The sequence below is a fragment of the Protopterus annectens genome, chromosome 14.part0 (genome assembly GCF_019279795.1).
Source record: "Protopterus annectens isolate FY-2018-M chromosome 14.part0, PAN1.0, whole genome shotgun sequence".
Classification (NCBI taxonomy): Eukaryota; Metazoa; Chordata; order Ceratodontiformes; family Protopteridae; genus Protopterus; species Protopterus annectens.
This window is the reverse complement of record NC_056748.1, coordinates 1,101,366,996-1,101,387,097: the sequence shown is the minus strand read 5'-3', so window position 1 is coordinate 1,101,387,097 and position 20,102 is coordinate 1,101,366,996. Positions and strand designations below refer to the sequence as shown.

Genomic DNA, 20,102 nt, shown 5'->3' with positions numbered 1-20,102 from the left:
TTGGTACTAAAAAGAACCTTGAGTAAGTTCCGGATCTGTGCTGGTCTGCCGGGGCTTCATGGATGGCTTTTTTTATCTAGCAGTTTTGAAACTTATATCACTGCTTGCTCCTTCAGATTGGGTGGAACATCTGGGAAGGTCTTCCTTGACTGTAAAGGGGGTTGATGGAAGGGAATTTTGCAACCTCCAGATAGAACGGACCGTACCCATCTATCTTGTGTTAAACTTCGCCTGGCTTTTGGGTACAGCACAAGTCTTCCCCCGACTGCCTCCAGAGATGAGCAGCCAGGCAACCCTTCAGGAATGCTGAAAGGGCTCATCAGAGGAGGATTCTCTGTTGCCCTGGTCCTGCGGACGCCCTCTGCCACGAGGCCGTCTATTGTTGTTTCCCACTCTGCCTCTGGAGGAAAAATCACTACGTGTGCCAGGCAAGGCTCCCTGAGATTTACGGAACCACATCTTCTCACTCTTCTGACCCTTGGGGTAGGGTCTAGAGGGAGTGGAAAAACGGACTCCCACGGCAGAGAGATTCTTGCCTTCTTGCTCACACCTAGTCAAAGTGTCTTTCACCTATGGTCCAAAAAGAAAGGAACCATCAAAGGGAGTGTTGGTGAAGGACGCTCAAAAGGGTTCCGCAAAGTTACACAGTCGCATCCAGGCATGCCTCCTAAGGGCCACCCCGGTATCAGCGGCTCTACCCGCCCCATCGGCTGCATAGGAAATGAGCCTCATGGAGGAGTTAATGACAGAATTAAGCATCGCTAGCTGGGAAGCTACCTTGGCCTGTGCTCCCTCTGCTGTTGGATCTTGGAGGGTATCTCCGAGCTCTTTAAGGAGATACCTTTGAAGCCGGGTAAAATGACACAGGTAGTTCAGTGCCCTCATAGAGAAGGTCGCTGAAGCAAACATTCACTTCCCATATCTGTCCATCATCCTAGACTCCTTGTTAGGGGGATGGACAGATGAAGAGGTCTCCGCTAACTCTTTTTTGGTGGCTGCTGCTACCACCATAGCATCAACAGGGACACCCTTCGAAAGGAGCTGCTTATCCTGGGGTGCTGTAATAAATTTACTAGGTCTCCTCAGAGTTGGTTCGACTGTATCCAGAGCTGACCAAGCCTTTCAAGCCACCACTGTCATAAATGGAACGAAAGGAGGAGACACCCAGGAGGTGGAAGGTCGGGAACCGAAGGCATCCAGAAATACAGACTCATCCTCAGAAGGGGCTAGGGGATTCCAGTTCCCCCTCTGCTTAAGCATTTCTAGGATGTCCGAGAAGGAAACCTCTTCAGAGGGGGATCTCGGGGACCCTTCCAAATCATCCAAGTCTGTATCAGAAATGACAGACTCGGGGGAGTCAATGTGCTTCCTCTTAGACTTTTTCTTCCGAGGGGGCTCTTCTGAGTGATCAGGAGAGGCTCCAGAAGAGGAGGAAACACCCAGTGGGGTGTCCTTGAGCATCGGTTAACTACGCTTGGGGTCTGGAGGAGAAGCAGAGGATGGCACAGGCACTACAGGGGACGGAGTCGGTGGGGCTGATAGTGGAGCTGACTCAGGGGACAGCACACTCCGCATGACATCAAAGGCGTCCCTGCCATGATGCAGAGAAAGCTCCGGTTCCGAAGAAATAGGAATCTTTCTCCGAACCGAGGGAGACGGCTCTGAGGCCGATGTAGGAGCAGAGCTCACCTGCACCAAAGCTCTGAGAGGGAGAACGGGGTCGGACAAGGGTCCGATGCCATTCGCCCCCTTGGAGCTGACGAGGGAGCCCCAGCGCCCAGATCCCTCGATGGAAGGCACCACCGAGGGAATCGGAGCCGACGTCTGAACCGAAGGAGATAGAGTTATCGGAGCAGACGGTTCCACTACTCGAACCCCAACAAACTCCGGCTCTGAACTCACTGGAGTCGGAGGAGGAACACAGAGAAGTGGATGGAGCCGATACCTGTTGAGGAGGGCTGGACAACAATTTGGCTAGTGCCTGCGACTTTAGCAACCTACTGACCACTCTCTCTGCATCGTGATCCGACAGCCTAGAGGATCAAGAGGAGTGAGAGGATCGGTGACTACGCTCGCTCTGAAGTAGACAGAGGAGCTGAGTGCACTGATTCTAGTGAAGGGGACCTCAGCCTCTTGTGGCTCCGCGACGGCTCAAAGCCTCTGATGGAGCCGATAGGGAGATTGTCTTGTCGGTGCCAGCTGGAACCGACGTGGAAGGTAAATCCTGAACCGAAGACGGCTCCGAACTTGGAGCCGATGGCTTCGTGGATTTAGGGGATTTCACAGGCTGTGAGTTCTTGGCCGGTGAATCCTGGGGTTTTAAAAGACCCCTAAGACTAAGCTTATTCTTACGCTCCTGCAGGACTCTTGGACTAAAGGCATGGCAAATAGAACAAGAGTCCTGCAAGGTGCACAGCGCCTAAACAGACGCAAAAAGTGTGCCCATCTGTTAGAGACATTTTCTGACAGCATGAGTCACAATTCTTGAACCCAGAAACCTTTAATTCCTTTGACATCCTTGAAAGTAGAAGGAAAAACAATTATAAGAATAACAACCAGAAGCAATATACAGTCTACAAAAAAGAACACTACTATAAAGACTATAGCTAAAGTTTTTTTTTTTCTCTAACTTAAATGGCTAACCTGACAAGAAGAGGTAGGAGGGAGGGGTGGGGGAGAACTCTCTAAGTTAAACGAGTTCTACAAGAAAAAGGAGGGAAACTACAAGTTAAACTATCACAAAACAAGACTATTGTTAATAATAAAATACTAGAAGGGTTGAATTCTAGTGAAGAAAGTTATACAAAAAACTTTATATGAGCCTGAGCCAGAAAAACGATACCTCGCAGCTGAAGCGGCAAACGAGATCTGGGTAGCCATCGCTAGGCATTATGGGATAAGGGGTAGCCTCGAGCCAGTAAACACCTTTCGAGCTATTGAAGATGGCAGAGTCAGAGCAGAGGATCAGCTCCGAACCCAACCAGCAAGAACGAAGGCAAGATAGACAACATCATTTATTACCTCAGAAATGAGAGGACATTCTAATTATGTTAAAAACAGTAACACAAGTAAAAACAAATATTCCAAATATAAAAGCACAGCCCAAATACTTTTTTTTTTAATATAAAATCAGTTTTCCACATAAAATTTTAAAATAAGCCAAGTAAACAGAGCAATAATCCCTGATAGAAGCCAGTGTTCTTAAGGTGGAATGCCCAAATAGCTGTCCTTTATACATACATGAAGGTAGATAATATACCACAAATATTCAATAAAAATATTTATGAGAGGAAGAAGTCCCTAAAAGAGGTCTCATCTGTTAGGCCAGAAGCTTTTGAGTGACAGCTGCACATCTGGAGCCAGACAGATGCTTCTGGAAGCAGCACGAAAATACTAAAGGTTTACCTCACCAGGCTGCCAACACACTTCCCTCCAAAAAAGGGTGCAGCCTATCAGCAGCCAGAGTGAGGGAGAGGCATTAGACTTTTGGCAAGCTCAGTGGGTGCTGTATTCTTGGTAGTACACCACCTGCAGCGTACTGCTGCAGTGAGAATGAAGAACATTCTTCATACATTACACTAAGCAGTTTAAAAATTCAGGTTTAAAACCCACATTTATAAACAACCTCAGAATTAAGAAAATCATACTGATGAACTGGAAAGAGGCGCCTGAAAGAAAAATCCATGCTAAGCCAATGGTCTACTGACATGCAAGGCAAAGCAGTATTTTAATACCTCTGCAAGCCAAACATTGGATTAATAAAAAAATCGACTTTCACAGCAGTTTTGATCTTTGTAACATGCAATGCTGAAAACTAATTGCTCATGTAAATATTGTACTTTGTGCTGCAAATCAAATATTGCAATTAATTGTGCTTCTGTACCTGAACAGAGTCCAGGACCAACGTATCTGATCAAAAACACAATAAACAAACTTTAAAAGCTTCCAATCAGTACCAACATTTTCACTTTACAGTTTAGTGAAATCAGCTTTCAGTGCATTAAGGTGAGCTTTACATTGGTCTGACTGTGCACATACACCTTTGTAGCACAGACTACACTCCATAATTAAAGCATACGTCAAAATTAATAAAAATACAGTATACAAACAAGTTCTCTGGTTCATTACAGTTCATGAATAAAATCATGCCAAATAATGTTCCTCTTAACATAGCGCAGTAGTATTTAATCCAGGTGTCTATATATGAAATGTTGACATTCACAGTCTCAGACTGCAAGTCTGTTACCTTTAGATCCACAGAGGGCCATGATAAGGGGACTGTTACTCTTATCCAACTCTCTGAGACAGGCGCTGCCAGCATGGTCTCGGATAACGGAAAGCTCCCTCAGGATCAAGGCCTGCAAGTGTAAAGAAAAAATATCGTACATTTACCACAGCAGGAAATATTTTTTGAGAAACCTGTGACTTGGTGCATAAAGGACTTAAACAGTATTGCAAATAACTTTTTGACAGCTGTTTTTGAAGGAAGGTCCAGTCCTGCCCAACACTGCCTATGCAGGAGATCTTGCAGCTGTACCACTACTTTAATATTAACTCCCAGTTTCTACATCTTAGGTTGGAAGAAGTTTGTTTGTAATGTTGAGAGGGGTTGATGAACCAAGATTTCATTCCCTAAATTTCAAATCGGGCATTTCAAGCCTGAAGGGAAATGTGTGTGTGTGTGTGTGTGTGTGTGTGTGGGGGGGGGGGGGGATTCACATGACTTGGTCCTTGGCAGACAATCCAATCCTTGGAGGACTTCACGACCCTAAGGATTTCTTCAAAGAAGGGGTTATCCAGAGAGAAGCTGTTAGGGGAAAATAGGTCTCGTTATCTGTTTCAAATATTACAGCCTCTCTGAGTCCTCTGACTCCTTATAGGGATCAAACACGGAGACAGGTTAAGAAGTGCATGGAGTCAAGCACGAGACAGGCAGACGCTCGGTGTTAAGGAAACAGTGTACCACACTATGGGAAGTAATTGCTAACAAAACAGCGGAGACTTAAGTCTGTATTGGGCCACATGGCTGGTATTAGGCCTTATACTTTAAGGGTGTGCTCCTAGAACTGCAAAGACAAGCCTCTCCAGGTCATGAATATCTACATGAAGGTCTACAGCCTATACTATGGACACCAGCACAAAAGGATCTGGTAAACGTTCCTCACTCTACACCTTTAAAGCCCTTCTGAATGTGGGGAAGGCGTGCAGAAATAAGTCCACACTCCCCATTTACTAACAATGAGCTGAGGCCATGTGACTTGAAAGGGCTGGTCATTGGAATCCTAGGTAACAGTCATGCTCTGGTTGATCTACAGGGAGGTAAGGTTGTGGCTACCATCTCAAATCATACTCAAGGTGGCAGCTATAGGCTGTGCCTACATTCCAGAACTCAGACTCAGGGTGAGGAGCCAGGCCTCTATCCTCCCCATAGGGTTTTCATTCTTCTCCAAAGTAAATGTGCATAAATTCCACTCCTTTTCATGTCAACAGAAAGGATACAGAACAAATGGTCCAACATAGCTCCAGAAAGATACGACTGCTGTCAGCCTTCTGATTCTTTAGCCTTCTGACCATGTTCTAGCAAAATCCTGGTGCTATAAGATGGATCTTCCTGTTATGAAACTTCAACCACCACCTTTCATTTATGTAGTACAATTAGTCAATTACTGATGCACTCTGATCCCATTAATTCAATTCCCATCTAGCATTTATATTATTCTTTGCAGATGCATTTTGCAATTCGTATTGTTTAATCCCTGTATCAAGCACCTTAACTGCCACAGCTGGAGAACCGTGTGATTTCCATTTTTTTAGAAAGCAATGTGTGCTAGAAGAATAAGTGACACTAAATATGACTGGTTAACACAAGTACACGAACAATCTTACTACATGAAGTACACTATATTAATATTCATACCATTTTTATTATTTACACTAGTAACTAAGAATGGGTTATTAGGGAGCAATGCAGAATCTGAAAGCTGCCAGGATGTGGTAGGTATCAATAGTGAAAACATCTCCGCTCAATCAATGGGGCTCAAGTTACTATATTATTTCATCAAATTGGACTGTGCTACTTTCATGTTATGGAAGTCTATGTAACCAGTGGGTATCAGAGAAAAATTGATACTAAATACAACTGGGCAAGGCCAGCAGAGGAAAAAAAATACAACTATTTTGGAGCACAGTGCTAACATTAACATTAGTCTAACAAACAGCTCATCAACAGTAAGTCATGCTTTACAAAGAAAGGTGGAATACAGCACACATGCAAAGAAAAATGTCTGCGTGTAAAGGGTCTAAGCAACTGAATATTTGCAAAAGGTTATATTATAAAAATATTTTCATATCTGCATTAATAAATCAAATGTCGCATGGTACTCATGTTGGGAGGTTAAGCAAGTAGTTGGTGTTAGTAAAGAAATGGAACACACTTGAGTAAGAGTAGCACAAGAACATGTACTGAAGATTATCATTACTGTAATACCGAGTGTACTGTGTACTAGGAAAGAGAGAGATCGGCAAGGTACCCACATGGAAATACGTGACACTGTCATGCAAAGTAGCGTATATAAGCAGAGGGTGCTAGAAAACAAATTACTGTTAAAACACAATGAAGAGAAGCAAAGATTATTGTAACTAGGCACACTGTTAATATTACTATTATTCTAATATTGTGACAATGTCATGAAAAGTTGTGGATTAGAAGTAAGATGGCATCTGCAAAAAGAGACATTGTACATACCATCAGTGTAAACATATTTGTGAAAAGTATTGCCCACCTGATCATGAAGGGATTCACATCCAGATCTAGTGAGGTCATTGTTCCCCTGTACTCTTCACTTATCAGACCAATGATCGAGTACAATGCCCCATTCGGGATGTATCTCACCCGACATCTGCAGCAATTGGAGAGACCCCAAAAGTTCCTCACCAAAAGGATAAAGGGACTCCAAAATCTGTCATATGCTGCCAGATTGAAGAAACTCCAGCTCTATTCAGTCGCATACCGTCTGCTCAGAGGTGACATGTGCCTGACATACAAGGCCATGTCCAACCCGGAATTAATGGACATGCTCCACCTCAAAAATCCAAATCCACCAAAACCACTAGAGCAAGCGACTTAAACCTTAGCACGGATATAAATAGGACGTGCTGGAGGGATAGATTTATCACTCAGAGACTCCCTATGCTGTGGAATAAAATCCCGGTCCATGTGAGGCAGAGCACCTCGCTGACTCTGTTCAAGAGAAATCTAGACCTGTGGATGGGAGATCGTAGGTTTACCCCGGGAATCATCTCTGGGTCACTGCTGGACAGAGGCACAACAAACTAATGGGCACAGTATTTTTTCATATAAGGGGTGGCGTAAGCCACAATAATTTGGGCTAGGCTTATAAATGCCTTAGGGCAGATAGCCTAGTATAAACCTATGAACCTATGAACCTATGAATTAATTCAAAATTTTCATAACCTTGTAAACTTGTCTCATCTTACATATTTGCATTAATACAGCAAAAACTGAGGGTGACACTGTCATGCTCGGGAGACCTTTGCAAGTAATGCCGGTCACACCTGGATAAGCTGAACAGAAAGTTGCAAGTATGCTTGTGGTGCATAGTAATAACAATATTCAAAATACTGCGCCTAGTGGGACAGAACCTTTACTGTGCCCCAGACAATTTAGTTAGTAGCACAAAAGCCAGATGATGGGAGTGAGCAGCAGACATCTACCTGTCCATGCTAGGGGAAGGAACCAACTTAGGCTCACCACAACAGCAGCATGAACAGCCTGATAAGCCTCCACACTGCAAAACAGGTGCATCACTTTGTTGGGATACTACACATGCTCAGAAGTATGCATGTACTGCTTGAGGGCAGCAATCACAGATCTCGTGTGGCTGTTACAGGGTAGCAGGGGGTTAGGGCACATTCCCTAGCAGTGGTATGATGCACCACCATCCTCAACCTATCTCCAGATGTGGGTCAGTTTGAGCCAGGTCAGGTAGACTCAGTGTGCAAGGTGAGGGGCTGGTGGTCAGGCTGCAGGGAGGAAAAATATTCTAAAACTGAGTCCAATGACATACAGGTCATGTATGAAACACCAAACGGCCATCTAAAAATAGACAATTTTCTGGGCAAAGAGCAAGAGTCAGTGAGAGACAAATTGGAGTGATTAAAGAGTCTATTTTACAAAGCAATTAGGATTAGTTACATTTTCATATCTGCATTAATACTGTTGAGCAGAGATGCATAAAAACAAAACTGCACATCTTAGTAAGGCACATAATTGTGACAGTTGACAGCAGACACAGCTCTGTAGTTAATATAACAGTTTTGAAATAGTAAAAAAATATGACATACATAATTTGCATTTATTGTGCAATACAAAATATGACATACATAATTTGCATTTATTGTGCAATACACCAAAAGAGCAGTGTGTTACTCACTTGGAGAAATGTTTGACCATACTACTAATGTTTGGCAAATAAAATACAATTTTCTTACATGGCTTCACAATATAAACGCAAGAGCTCCCACATACAATTTTGATACCAATACCATTGTGCAGCCCACTGTGTAATGACCTTTCACATTTTAAAATTTTATGCAACTCAGAGTTTGAGACCCTGCATCAGCATTGTGCTACAAATCCCATTGCTTGGAAGAAAACATCTCGGGGATAAAAGCGATTTACTGGCTCAAAAGATATCATTATAGCCTTCTACTGCTTAGAACTGGACAAGTTCAAGAAGGATGGCAATGCAGACCCCCACCCCTTTAAGGAAACTCTCAATCACACAATGCTAACCCACAGCTCAGCCATTCACACAGTGCAATGGGCAGAAATAGTTGATATGGACCCTAATGATGGAGAAATCTGTACCAAATAAACCAGAAGCATCAATCTACTGACAAAATGGGGAAACAATATAAATGTCCATCTAAACAAACATATTATAGAAGCTGGGTAAAAAGGCTTCCAAAGCAGTTTCCTTCCTTTTAGATGCAATATCCAGATGGGTCCAGTGGAGCTAAGGAATCTAAGCCACAAGCCACACCATAAGGTGGATACGACTGTTACTCCCATTGTGCGTAACTTTCCTTGGCTTGTACCCAAGCAAGGTTTCCTGTTCTATCAGGGAGACACCGCAAAACCACACCATTCTAAGCTAGGTCCTTCTCTGAATTTTGCACCGAGTCACAGAAACACAGTACAAGGGAAAGCAGGCCACAGTCCCAGCTGCCACAAGAGGAAGAATCAAGTACTAACTCCACCTTTCCCTATTACCTTTGGCAGAATAGATTTATTTTATTTTATTTATTTTACATTTGTTTACCGGGATAGTCCAACTGGATACATGTCCATTTTCAGCGGAGGCCCGGGGAGAAAAGCTCCACATAGACAAACTTACATAAATTACACAGAAGTTAGCAAACAATTATAAAAACAAAGTGATTACATACAATGGGTTAATAGTGTTCCCTAGTAGGGACTAACAATTCTCATGGACAGACAATTAAAAGTAAGAGACATCAGATTGGAAGCAGAGCTTGGTGATGTAGTTACGAGTTATGATAATTGCAGAATATGCTTTTAGTTTATAACAAAATCAGGGTTGGTACATGGGCATAGCCAATTCACTTTGAGATACTATTTGAGGTTTTTTTTGAAGAGACTTATTGAGGACTGTAGGATTATATAGTTTGGCAACGAATTCCAGGTTTTGCCAATGAAGTTGGCAAACAGGGATTCACCAGCAGAGTTATTAGCTTTGTGGGTTTGGACCAGTAGTTTATCAGCTGACCGTAGGGATCTTAGGTTGCTATATGGCTTAATAATATTTTTAAGTGAGGGGGTATCCTCAGGGTGGTACACAATTTTGTGTGCTATTACGAGTTGATTGAACTGAATTAGGCTAGGCAGTTCTAGCCACTCTAGCTGTTTTAAGGTTCTGGTAGCGGTGGGTTCTATAGGTGGAGCCAGTGGTGAGTCTGGCAATATGATTGTAGCTATGGGACAGCTTACCTAGTTCAGATTTGTTGAGGTTTGAGAGCACAGACGAGGCATATAAAAGAGTACAGAGTAGGTGTGATAGGGTGATTGCAGTCCTAGCCAGTGGGGTTAAAAATGTCTTGTTTCTATACAGTGATCCAAGCTTCTTATTGATGGTCTGTATGGTTTTGTTGACCTGTAGGTCAAATTTGAGATTGTTTATAATAACCCCTAGCAGTTTGGTGTGATTATCTGGGGAAATAGTGGTACCATTGTTAGATGTGACAGAGAATGAAAGTGTGGTGGATCTACTAGTGGGAGAGAAGAGTAGAAGTTTAGTTTTACTGGGGTTCAGAAGTAGGCATTTGGTTGGTGAACCAGTTCTCGATAGTGTTAAATGTGTTTTGGGTTAAGATTTGCAAGTTGGATGGGGAGGTGGCTGAGCAGATGTGAGTGGAATCATCTGCGTATTGAATGCAGGTGTCTTTAGGAATAGCAGTGTGGAGGTTGTGGATAAAAATAGAGGAGAGTAGTGGACCTATTATGGACCGTGTGACAGGTAACTGGCTGGAGAGTTTGCCCTGCCATAGTGACAAACCACTGGATAGTAGGCTTGTTGAGGAAAACAGATTTTTAGTGAAAGAATGAAGTTCATGGTTGACCATGTCAAAGGCTTTTGATAGGTCAAGAAAGACTGTAGAGGTTAGCCTATTGTCATTCCTGTTTTGGTTTATTATTCTGTGAAAGGTATTGCATTAGTTGCTTGGGTACACATTTCTCCATTATTTTGGTTAGTGGGGAAAGAATGGCAATGGGTCTATAGTTGGATGTGTCCGAGGAGCTACCACCTTTATGGAGTGGGATGATGCGAGATATTTTCCAAAGGGAGGGGATAGCATTTTCGGATAAGGTTCTGTTGACGAGGATAGATATGGGATATGCAATGGCATCTGCAGCTATTTGTAGGTACTCTGCAGGGAGGAGGGTTTTAGTTTTTTTAGAAGTGTTTTGATAAAACTAGTGGATATTGAATGGAAGCTACATTCCGGGTGATTATTAGGTAGACTAGGCATGTGGTTTAAGTTAGAGGGGGTTAGTTGATTTGCTAGGGATTGGATTGTTTCAGTGAAAAAGTTATTAAAGGCGCTAGCTATGAACTCTGAGGAACTAAGGGTGTAGTTAGCCGGGGTTGGGGTGGTGGAGTGACCTGGACAAAGTAGTTGATTTAAGCCTGCTCAGAACTTTTGAGGGTTGTTGTGGTGTTTTTGTAGGAGATTTTGGTAGAAGCTTTTTTTATCCAGTAAAATAGATTTTTTTTGTATCATTCCTGAGTTGACGATATTTTAGATGGTCAAGTGGGGCTTTGGTTGTTCTCCAGCTGGCCCAGGCTCTGTTTTGAGTTTTGATTTTAGGTTTGGTATCTTTTGTGAGCCATGGTGCTGTATTTGATCTAGTTTTTATTGTACGTGCTTGGAGCATGGGAATCAAGGATACTTAGGTATTTAGTGTTAAAGTGATCTATGGCCTCCTCTAATGTTAGATTTTTTTTAGTTTTGTCCAGTCAACTGCTTTTAATTCATTTTGGAATATAGCAGCAGCAAAGTTTTTCCTGTTTCTAAATGTTTTATATTTGGGCTGGTGAGGGTTTCCTGCCTTATGTTTTATGATATAGGTTAGACAATGGTTGCTGAGGTCATCAGGGAGAGTACCAGCTGTGAACAGCTGGGATTGGTTATTAACTAGGATCCAGTCTAGGATACTTTACTTGTTGGTTTGTTTATCCTAGTGGGAAAGGTTATGGTCTGTTTAAACCCAGATAAATTTATATAAGTGAGGGGGGGGGGTCAGAGGAGCAGGGGTGCCAGTCGGTGTTAAAATCACCAAGAAATAGAAGTTATGTTCTTACCATAACGTTCCATGTTAGTTGTCTTCTTCTCGCCTTCTTCTTGCTGGATGGGTTCGGAGCCGACCTCGGCCCACTCGCCACTCTAAAAGCTCGAGAGTTGGTTCCACCGGCTCGAGGCTCCCCTTATATCCCACAATGCTAGGCGTGAGTTACCTCAGATCTCGTTTGTAAGCTAGGCCCAGCTTATAATAGTAACAGAATAACTATAAACAAAATCCACCTCTATAAACCAGGGAGAAGAGAAGGGTGACCTACATCCTGATCCAGGAAAATATGCACAGCAGCACATACCTAAAGTAAGAGGTGGTAGAAAGAGAGGACACAATCAAAACTCCTCTAGGTCTGTCCAGGCCAGGGGGAAGGAGGGTGGGACGCAAGAAGGCGGCGAGAAGAAGACAACTAACATGGAACGTTATGGTAAGAACATAACTTCTATATGTTAAGTTGTCTATCTCGCCTTCATTCTTGCTGGATGGGACCGCGTCCCTAGCACCTTGTCCCGGGTGGCCTAACGGAACAGACTCTTGAGAACAGTGGAACCAAAGTTAGCTCTATGCCTAGAAGCTAAATCCAACTTATAATGAGAAATGAAAGTGTGAGGAGTAGCCCAAGTAGCCGCTGCACAAATGGTGTCAATAGGCAGTCTGTCTTGGAAGGCTATAGAAGTAGCCAAAGCTCTGGTAGAATGGGCTTTAGGTTTGTTAGGCAGCTTTTGGTGTCTAATTTCATAAACAAGGGAAATCAGAGATGTTAGCCATCTAGATAATGATACCTTTGAAACTGAAAGTCCCTTTCTGCCTTCTGCATAAGAGACAAACAGCTGGTCAGATTTTCTGAATTGTTTGGTTCTATCCAAATAGTACCTTAACTGACGATGAACATCTAGCCAATGCAATTTCTGTTCAGACCTGTTAGAATATTCTGGAAAAACACAGGAAGGTCAATGCTTTGATTTAGGTTAGACGAGCTATCTTAGGTAAAAAGGACGGGTTGGTTCAGAAGATACCCTGTCCTTATGGAACAACAGATAAGGAGGTCGACAGCTGAGTGCATGAAGTTCCGAAACTCTTCTAGCTGAAGTAATAGCTACCAGAAAAAGTGTCTTCCATGATAGCAATTTTAAAGAACAGGAGGCTGCAGGTTCGAAAGGGGAAAGAATCAAAGAACTAAGAACTAAATTTAGGTCCCAAGGAGGAGGAGGATTTCTTATAGGAGGTCTGAGAAGAAAAACTCCCTTCAAAAATGCTTTGCAAAGCTTGTGGGACATTATGGCAGACTCTGAAATGCCCACATGAAAGTTAGAAATAGCTGCCAATTGAACTTTAAGAGTAGATGGAGATGAACCTGCATGGAAGAGTTCAGCTAGAAAATCTAGGACCATTTGGATGGAAGCAGTGAAAGGATCTATGTCCCTTCCTTGAGCCCAATAGGCGAAACGTTTCCACTTACTCAAATAAATCTTCGAGTGGAAGATTTATGGGAAGCTATCAAAATATCTCGGACAGAGTGAGATATTTGAGGAAGCCTGGCTAAGGTTGGAACTGGAGGAACCAAGCAGTGAGGTTCAGAGAGGGAAGGGAGTGATGAAACTGACCCGACTGATGGATCAAAAGATCTGGAACTAGGTCCAGATGCCAAGGTCGCTCCAACAGAAAATGATGAAGAAAGGGGAACCAAACCTGTCGAGGCCAGTAAGGAGCAATGAGGATCAACGAGGCCTTCTGAGCGATAGCTTTCTGTATCACTTGAGAGATTAGTGGGAAGGGAGGAAATGCATACAGAAGTCCCCGGGGACAAACTTGGACTAGAGCGTCTCTGCTGGGTTGGCCTGGTAAAGGGAATAGGGTGAAATAACCTCTGCACTTGCTGTTTTGGGGAGTAGCAAAAAGGTCGCAGCAAGGCTGACCCCACTTGAGAAAAATTTCTCTCACAACAGAGTCTTTCAGAGACCACTCGTGAGGCATGAGGATAGCTCTGCTCAATTTGTCCGCGATTTGATTGGACTTGCCGGGGATGTGCGTTGCTATCAGAAACCGCTGAGAAGAAATCGCCCATTGCCACAGTCTGAGTGCTTCTCGACACAGGGGGTAGGACCTGGTTCCGCCTTGTTTGTTGATATACCACACTACAGACATATTGTCCGTCTGGATTGCTATCGTTCCCAAGGGAAGAGAGTCTTGAAGGGCTTGCAACGCTAAAAGCACTGCTCTCATCTCTAGAACATTTATGCGCAAGTGGCATTCGTCTGGTTGCCATGTGCCCTGGACAGTTCTGCCCTGATAATGCCCCCCCCACCCGATCAGGGAGCCGTGCGCTGTCAGAGTAGCAACCGGAGGGGAAGGGACAAAGGGTCTTCCCAACAAGAGCTGAGGGGAAGACATCCACCACAGAAGATGATTTCTGCATGTTTGCGTAATCATGATGGTGTGGGACATCGGAAGTTGCTGGTATGACCATTGCGTGAAGAGCATCCATTGAAGGATTCTCATGTGGAATCTGGCTAATGGAAGCAGAGGTATGGCAGCCGCCATAATCCCCAACACTTTCAGAACTAACCTGGCTTTGATTCTGTTGCTGCTGAAGAGGAGCGAGACCAGTTTGTGTATGTCTGTTATACTCTGATCTGTTAGTCTCACAGACATGTTGACTGTGTCTAGATTTGCGCCTATGAAGGTAATAGTACGACAAGGTGACAAAACAGACTTTTCGCAATTTATTGAAATGCCTAAATTTTGACAAATGCGAAAGGTGTAGTCCCTGGCCAATAGAAGAAGATGCTTGGTGGGAGCTGTGAGGAGCCAGTCGTCCAAATATGGAAACACCTGGAATCCTTGACGTCTCAGGTGAGAAGCTACCACTGCCATGCATTTGGTAAACACCCGGGGGGCAGTGGTGAGACCAAAGGGCAGGGCCCTGAATTGAAAATGACTGGTTCCCAGCCTGAAGCGGAGGAATCTTCTGGAGCGCCGGTTCATTTTATGTGCTAGCACGCATCGTGAAGGTCTAGATAGCACATCCAGTATTCCTTTCCCAATAGGGGAAGGATGGACTGCAGCGTGACCATCCGAAATCTTGTTTTCTTGACTGACTTGTTCAAGATACTGAGATCCAAAATTGGTCTCCAGTCCCCTGTTTTCTTTGGAACTAAAAAGAACCTGGAGTAGATTCCGGATCCTTGCTGGTCTGCTGGAACTGGCTGTATTGCTCTTTTTGCAAGCAGCTTTGAAATTTCCAAAGCTGCAAGATCCCTTTGAGCGGGTGGAACATCTGGAAGGGATTTTTTTGATTGGTTTGGAATGCGAACGAAGGGAATGGAATAGCCTTCGGAAATGATGGACTGTACCCATTTGTCTTGAGTCAGGGATAGCCAGGCTTCTGGGTACAGAGACAATCTTCCCCCGACTGCCTCCGAAGGTGGGCAGTCGGGCAACACCTCAGGGATGCTGAAAGGGCTTATCAGAGAAGGCTTCTCGATTGCCCTGGTTTTGCGGACCCCCCCTGCCTCTAGGGCAACGTCTACCATTGTTGTTCCCCCCTCTGCCTCTGGCGGGGAACCGACTCTGTGCGTCAGGTGAAGTCCCTTGAGACTGTTTGCGGAACCACATTTTTCCACTTTTCTGGCCTTTGGGGTAAGGCCTAGAAGGAGTGGAGAAACGGACTCAGACGGCAGAAAGAGTCTTGCCATCTGTCTCGCACCTAGTCAAGGTTTCTTTCACTTGAGGACCAAAAAGAGATGATCCATCAAACAGGGGATTAGTGAATGACGTTTTAAAGGGGTCGGCAAAGTTGCATAGCCGCATCCAGGCATGTCTGCGTAAGGCCACACCTGTCCCTGTGGCCCTGCTCGCTCCATCAGCCGCATAAGAGAGGAGGCGCATGGAGGAGTTAGCTATGGAGTTCAGGGTAGCCAGCTGAGTGTTCATCTTGTCCTGAAAACCCGCAGCCGTAGGATCCTTCAACATGTCACTCGCTTCTTTGATCAAGTCCCTTTGAAGACGAGTAAAATGGCATAGGTAATTCAGCGAACGCATAGCAAAGGTCGCTGACGAGAACATCCGCTTCCCGTACCTGTCCATGGACCTAGATTCTTTGTTAGGGGATGAACAGGCACTGAAGGATCAGCTAGTTCCTTCTTGGTGGCAGCAGCTACCACCATAGCATCCACAGAAACACCTTTTGTGAGAAATTGCTTGTCAGTTGGTGCTGTTATAAATTTCTAAGGTCTCCTGGGGGTAGGGTCCACTGAATCAGGAGCCGTCCAGGCCTTCTTTGCAACCACCTGCATGAGGGGATCAAAGGGGGGGACACCCAGGAGGTGGAAGGGCGAGAGCCAAACGCCTCAAGATACACAGATTCATCCTCCGAAGGGTTAAGGGCTGGCCAATTTCCCCTCTGTTTCAGGATCTCTAGAATGTCTGCAAAAGAGACATCTTCAGAAGGGGAACGTGGGGAACCCTCGGAATCCTCTAAATCTGTGTCAGAGGTGACAGACTCAGGTGAGTCTATGTGCTTCCTCTTACACTTTCTCTTCCTAGGGGGCTCCCCTGCCAATTCAGGGGAGGCCTCGGAAGAGGATGAGATCCCCACAGGGGATTCTTGAGGAGCTTGCTCTCTGCGGTCTGGAATGAGGGAGTGAGTCGACATAACCAAAGGCACCAAAGTGGGAGGGGCGGACGGAGCCGACTGTGGAGTCGAACAAGGTTCCAACACACTCCGCATGACCTCGAATGCACCCCCGTCAGGCAGAGCCAGAGGTCCCCGCTCCGAGAAGCTGAGACCTTCCCTCGGCACCGACAGAGATGGCTCCGAGGCCGATGTCGGAGCCGAACTCACCAGCGCCGAAGCACCGAGAGGGAGAGGGGGGTCGGACAAGGGTCCGATGCCACTCACCCCCTCGGAGCCGAAGAGGGAAGCCCGGCGCTGAGATTCTTCAAAAGAAGAAATCGGAGCCGACAACGGAGCCGAAGACAAATGTATCGGCTCCAACGCTACCACAGTCTCGGTCCCGAGACGCCCCGGCTCCGAGCTCAAAGGAGTCGGAGGAGGAATATTTATTGGAACAAGTTGAGGCATCGACTGATGAGTTGGACTCTGGAGCATTTGGGCCAGTGCCTCGGACTTCAAAAGTCTACTCACTACCCTCTGGAGGTCGTGATCCGAGAGCCTCGATGACCTGGAGGAGTGAGATCTATGGCTCCATTCCGACAGCAGGGGAGACGCTGGAGCCGAATGAACGGAGCCAAGGGACGGTGACCTCGATCTCTTTCTAGATGTCGGCTCCGATGGTCTGATCGGAGCCGACCCAGGAATCTCTAATGCCTCGGCTCCGGCCGGAGCCGAGGAAACCACGGATACTGCAGTCAAAGACTCATCGGCTCCAGCCGGAGCCAATGAAGCAGTAGGCTTCGAAGCCTTAGGCCTCGACTCTGAAGCTGGAGTCGAGGTCTTAGAAGCCTTAGAAGGTTTCCCCGATGACACAGAAAGGGAACCTTCAGGCTTAATTAAACCCCTCAAAATGAGTTTATTTTTTCTCTCCTGCAGGACTCTAGGGCTGAAGCCATGGCATACAGCACAAGAGTCCTGCAGGTGTAAAGGTCCCAGGCAATACACACAAGAAGTGTGACCGCCTGTCAGAGACATTTTCTGACAGCACGAGTCACACTTCTTGAAGCCTGAGACCCTTGTATCCTTGGACATACTCAAGGACCCTAAGTGTAATCACACACAGAAAAAAAACACACACACAGATTACACTGATAGGGATTCAAAGGAAATATTTAAACTAAAGGTAATTAAGTTAAAATTCCCTAATTAACACATACACACCCTAAGGATAGGGAAGGGAGGGCCCGAAGGCCTTAGGGAAAGAACTATAAGTTCTTTAGAAAAAAAGGGGCTGGATAAAGGATATGAAGGGATAATATCCACTACACTAAGGGGAAAGAAAAATACACTAAGCTAGCTTAAGTCTAAAGAATTTAAACTAGTCTAACTTTCACTAACCTGGAGCCGGTAGAAAACACACCTCGATCGCTGTAGCGGCAAACGAGATCTGAGGTAACTCACGCCTAGCATTGTGGGATATAAGGGGAGCCTCGAGCCGGTGGAACCAACTCTCGAGCTTTTAGAGTGGCCGAGTCAGAGCCGAGGTCGGCTCCGAACCCATCCAGCAAGAATGAAGGCGAGATAGACAACTTAACATCTATGGTTTCTTGGGGATAGGTAATGGATAACCAGTAAAGGAGATCTTCTATGGTATTTAGGTTGTTGCCTGGTGGAATGTATGCACAGACTATGTTCACGTGTGTGTTTTGGTTAAACAGTAGCTTGGTTATGAGGAGTTCCACGTTATTGAATTGGGGAAATTGAATGGTGTCTCTATTAACGGTTAGAGTATTTTTGTAAAGGACTGCTATCCCACCTCCTTTCCTTGTAGCACAGTCTAACCAGTGAATATTGTATCCTGGAGGTAGTATCTCATTGTCAGTAGTACTGGGTTTTAGCCAGGTTTCTATTAAGACACAATGTCTGGGGAGTGGGTTGCTAGGAGGGCGTGTAGGTTGGGAACCTTATTGTCAACACTTCTAATATTTAGGCGAAATGCTAGGAGGGAACTAGTGGGACTATTCATGGGTAGCTTGACTGTGGGGTTGTGGTAGAGGAGTGGAGATTATTGGGTGTGGGTGGGTCACGGTTGGGATAAATGTCTCCGTGTGTTATAAGGTTACAGTGACAGGATATTCTGAGCTTTAGGAGTTTGTTTATAAGCTTTATATAGTCTTTGTCTTTAGGATTATGTTTTGTGGCTGTACAGGGGTGGTATTTTATAGAGGGTGGTATATTCGGCATGCTGGGGAAGGTAAAGTGTTTGGTGTTGTGTGTGAAGTCGTGGGTGTCTGTCTGACCATTTGGGTAGTGAATACCATGGTCAAGTATTTGTTCGTAGGTAGTGAGATGGTAAAATAGAAACAGTATAGGCATTTGGGTAATTAGTGTTTTTCTGCTTGTTTGCATTTTGATAGGGGGCGGGCCAAATTTGATGGCTGACTGTGCTAACAGGGTGTGGAAGAATGAGAGAAGGAAATGGGTTAAGGGGGCAGGGTTGCTCAATGGTGTGTGAGGTGCTGATTGGTACTTAGCAGGAGGGGAGTGGCAAAGTCTGGTTTAAATTTAGCACTAGTGAGGGCGGGTGAGATTAGGGGACAGGGAGGGGAGTGGAGTGAGCCGAGTGGAGCGGGGCTAACACGGACTCCGAGAGTTACCTTGGGCTTTTGGTTTGGTTTGTATGATTGTATGTAAACAATGTTTTTGGCTGTACTTTAATTTATTTTATTCTTTTTTTAATTTTACACCAATTTTCAGGCTAATTTTAATTGGATCCTAGGGGGTAAACTAGCAAATGTAGTCAATAAGGAGGGAGCAAAATTACTTAACTCTTTCTAAATGGAAGCAAACAGATCATTCGCTTGGTGTCCCTCTCCTGAACACCCTCTAAAAAGACATTTCCATATCCTCAAGTCCAGGAAAGAAGACACAAGCAACAATCTCTGACAGCAAATTTACCCATAATATGAATAGCTGAAAATGATGCTCTTGCCAATAAGCTACTGACAGATTAAAATCACTTATTTTCTGAGCTAGGCAGTGATCATGCCTGATCGAGGCAGTTCTCACTTTATTGTACAGTGGGGGTGGGGGACCTGCCATGGGCAAGATGGCCTTCTACAGTCAATGCAAAATAAACAGCATGCCATCTTTATAGCTTTGGCCCAGATTACATGACTTGAACTCTGTCATCTCTGGGTGCTGCTGGCCTAGTATTTAGCCAACAGTTTGGGGATGCTGCTGGTTCTGACGGCATGATGCGAGTACTCAAGGATTTCTTCCTTCTTATAACCAGGGCCACACCCCCTGAAATTAAGCCCCAAGTTGGCCAAGGATCTCTCTCATACTCAGGCTTTAAAATCTTACCTTTCTGCTCTAACCTGTAATAAAGCCTGATCACTTGTTTTTTTTTTCACATACCCTGTGTCTTTGTACTTAGGAAAAAAGTGCTGTTCAACAGCACTATTTTTTTCATGTGTTAGTTTTAAATTTTTTTTAATCATTGTCTTTGATTTATCTGCAATGACTAGATTATATGCATTCAAATATAGATTTGAACTTGAAGCTGTTGGGACAAACCCAAGCACTACT

At 44.7% G+C, this 20,102-nt stretch overlaps 1 protein-coding gene across 1 annotated transcript in view; it reads right to left on the bottom strand.

The window, feature by feature from the left end:
• Window positions 1-20,102, bottom strand: part of POLR3A (RNA polymerase III subunit A) — a 1,593,947-nt gene that overhangs the window by 492,267 nt on the left and 1,081,578 nt on the right. Inside the window, exon 17 of the mRNA XM_044055661.1 lies at window positions 4,247-4,358. Coding sequence (XP_043911596.1) covers window positions 4,247-4,358 — 112 coding nt within the window. The remainder of the gene's footprint in view (window positions 1-4,246; window positions 4,359-20,102) is intronic.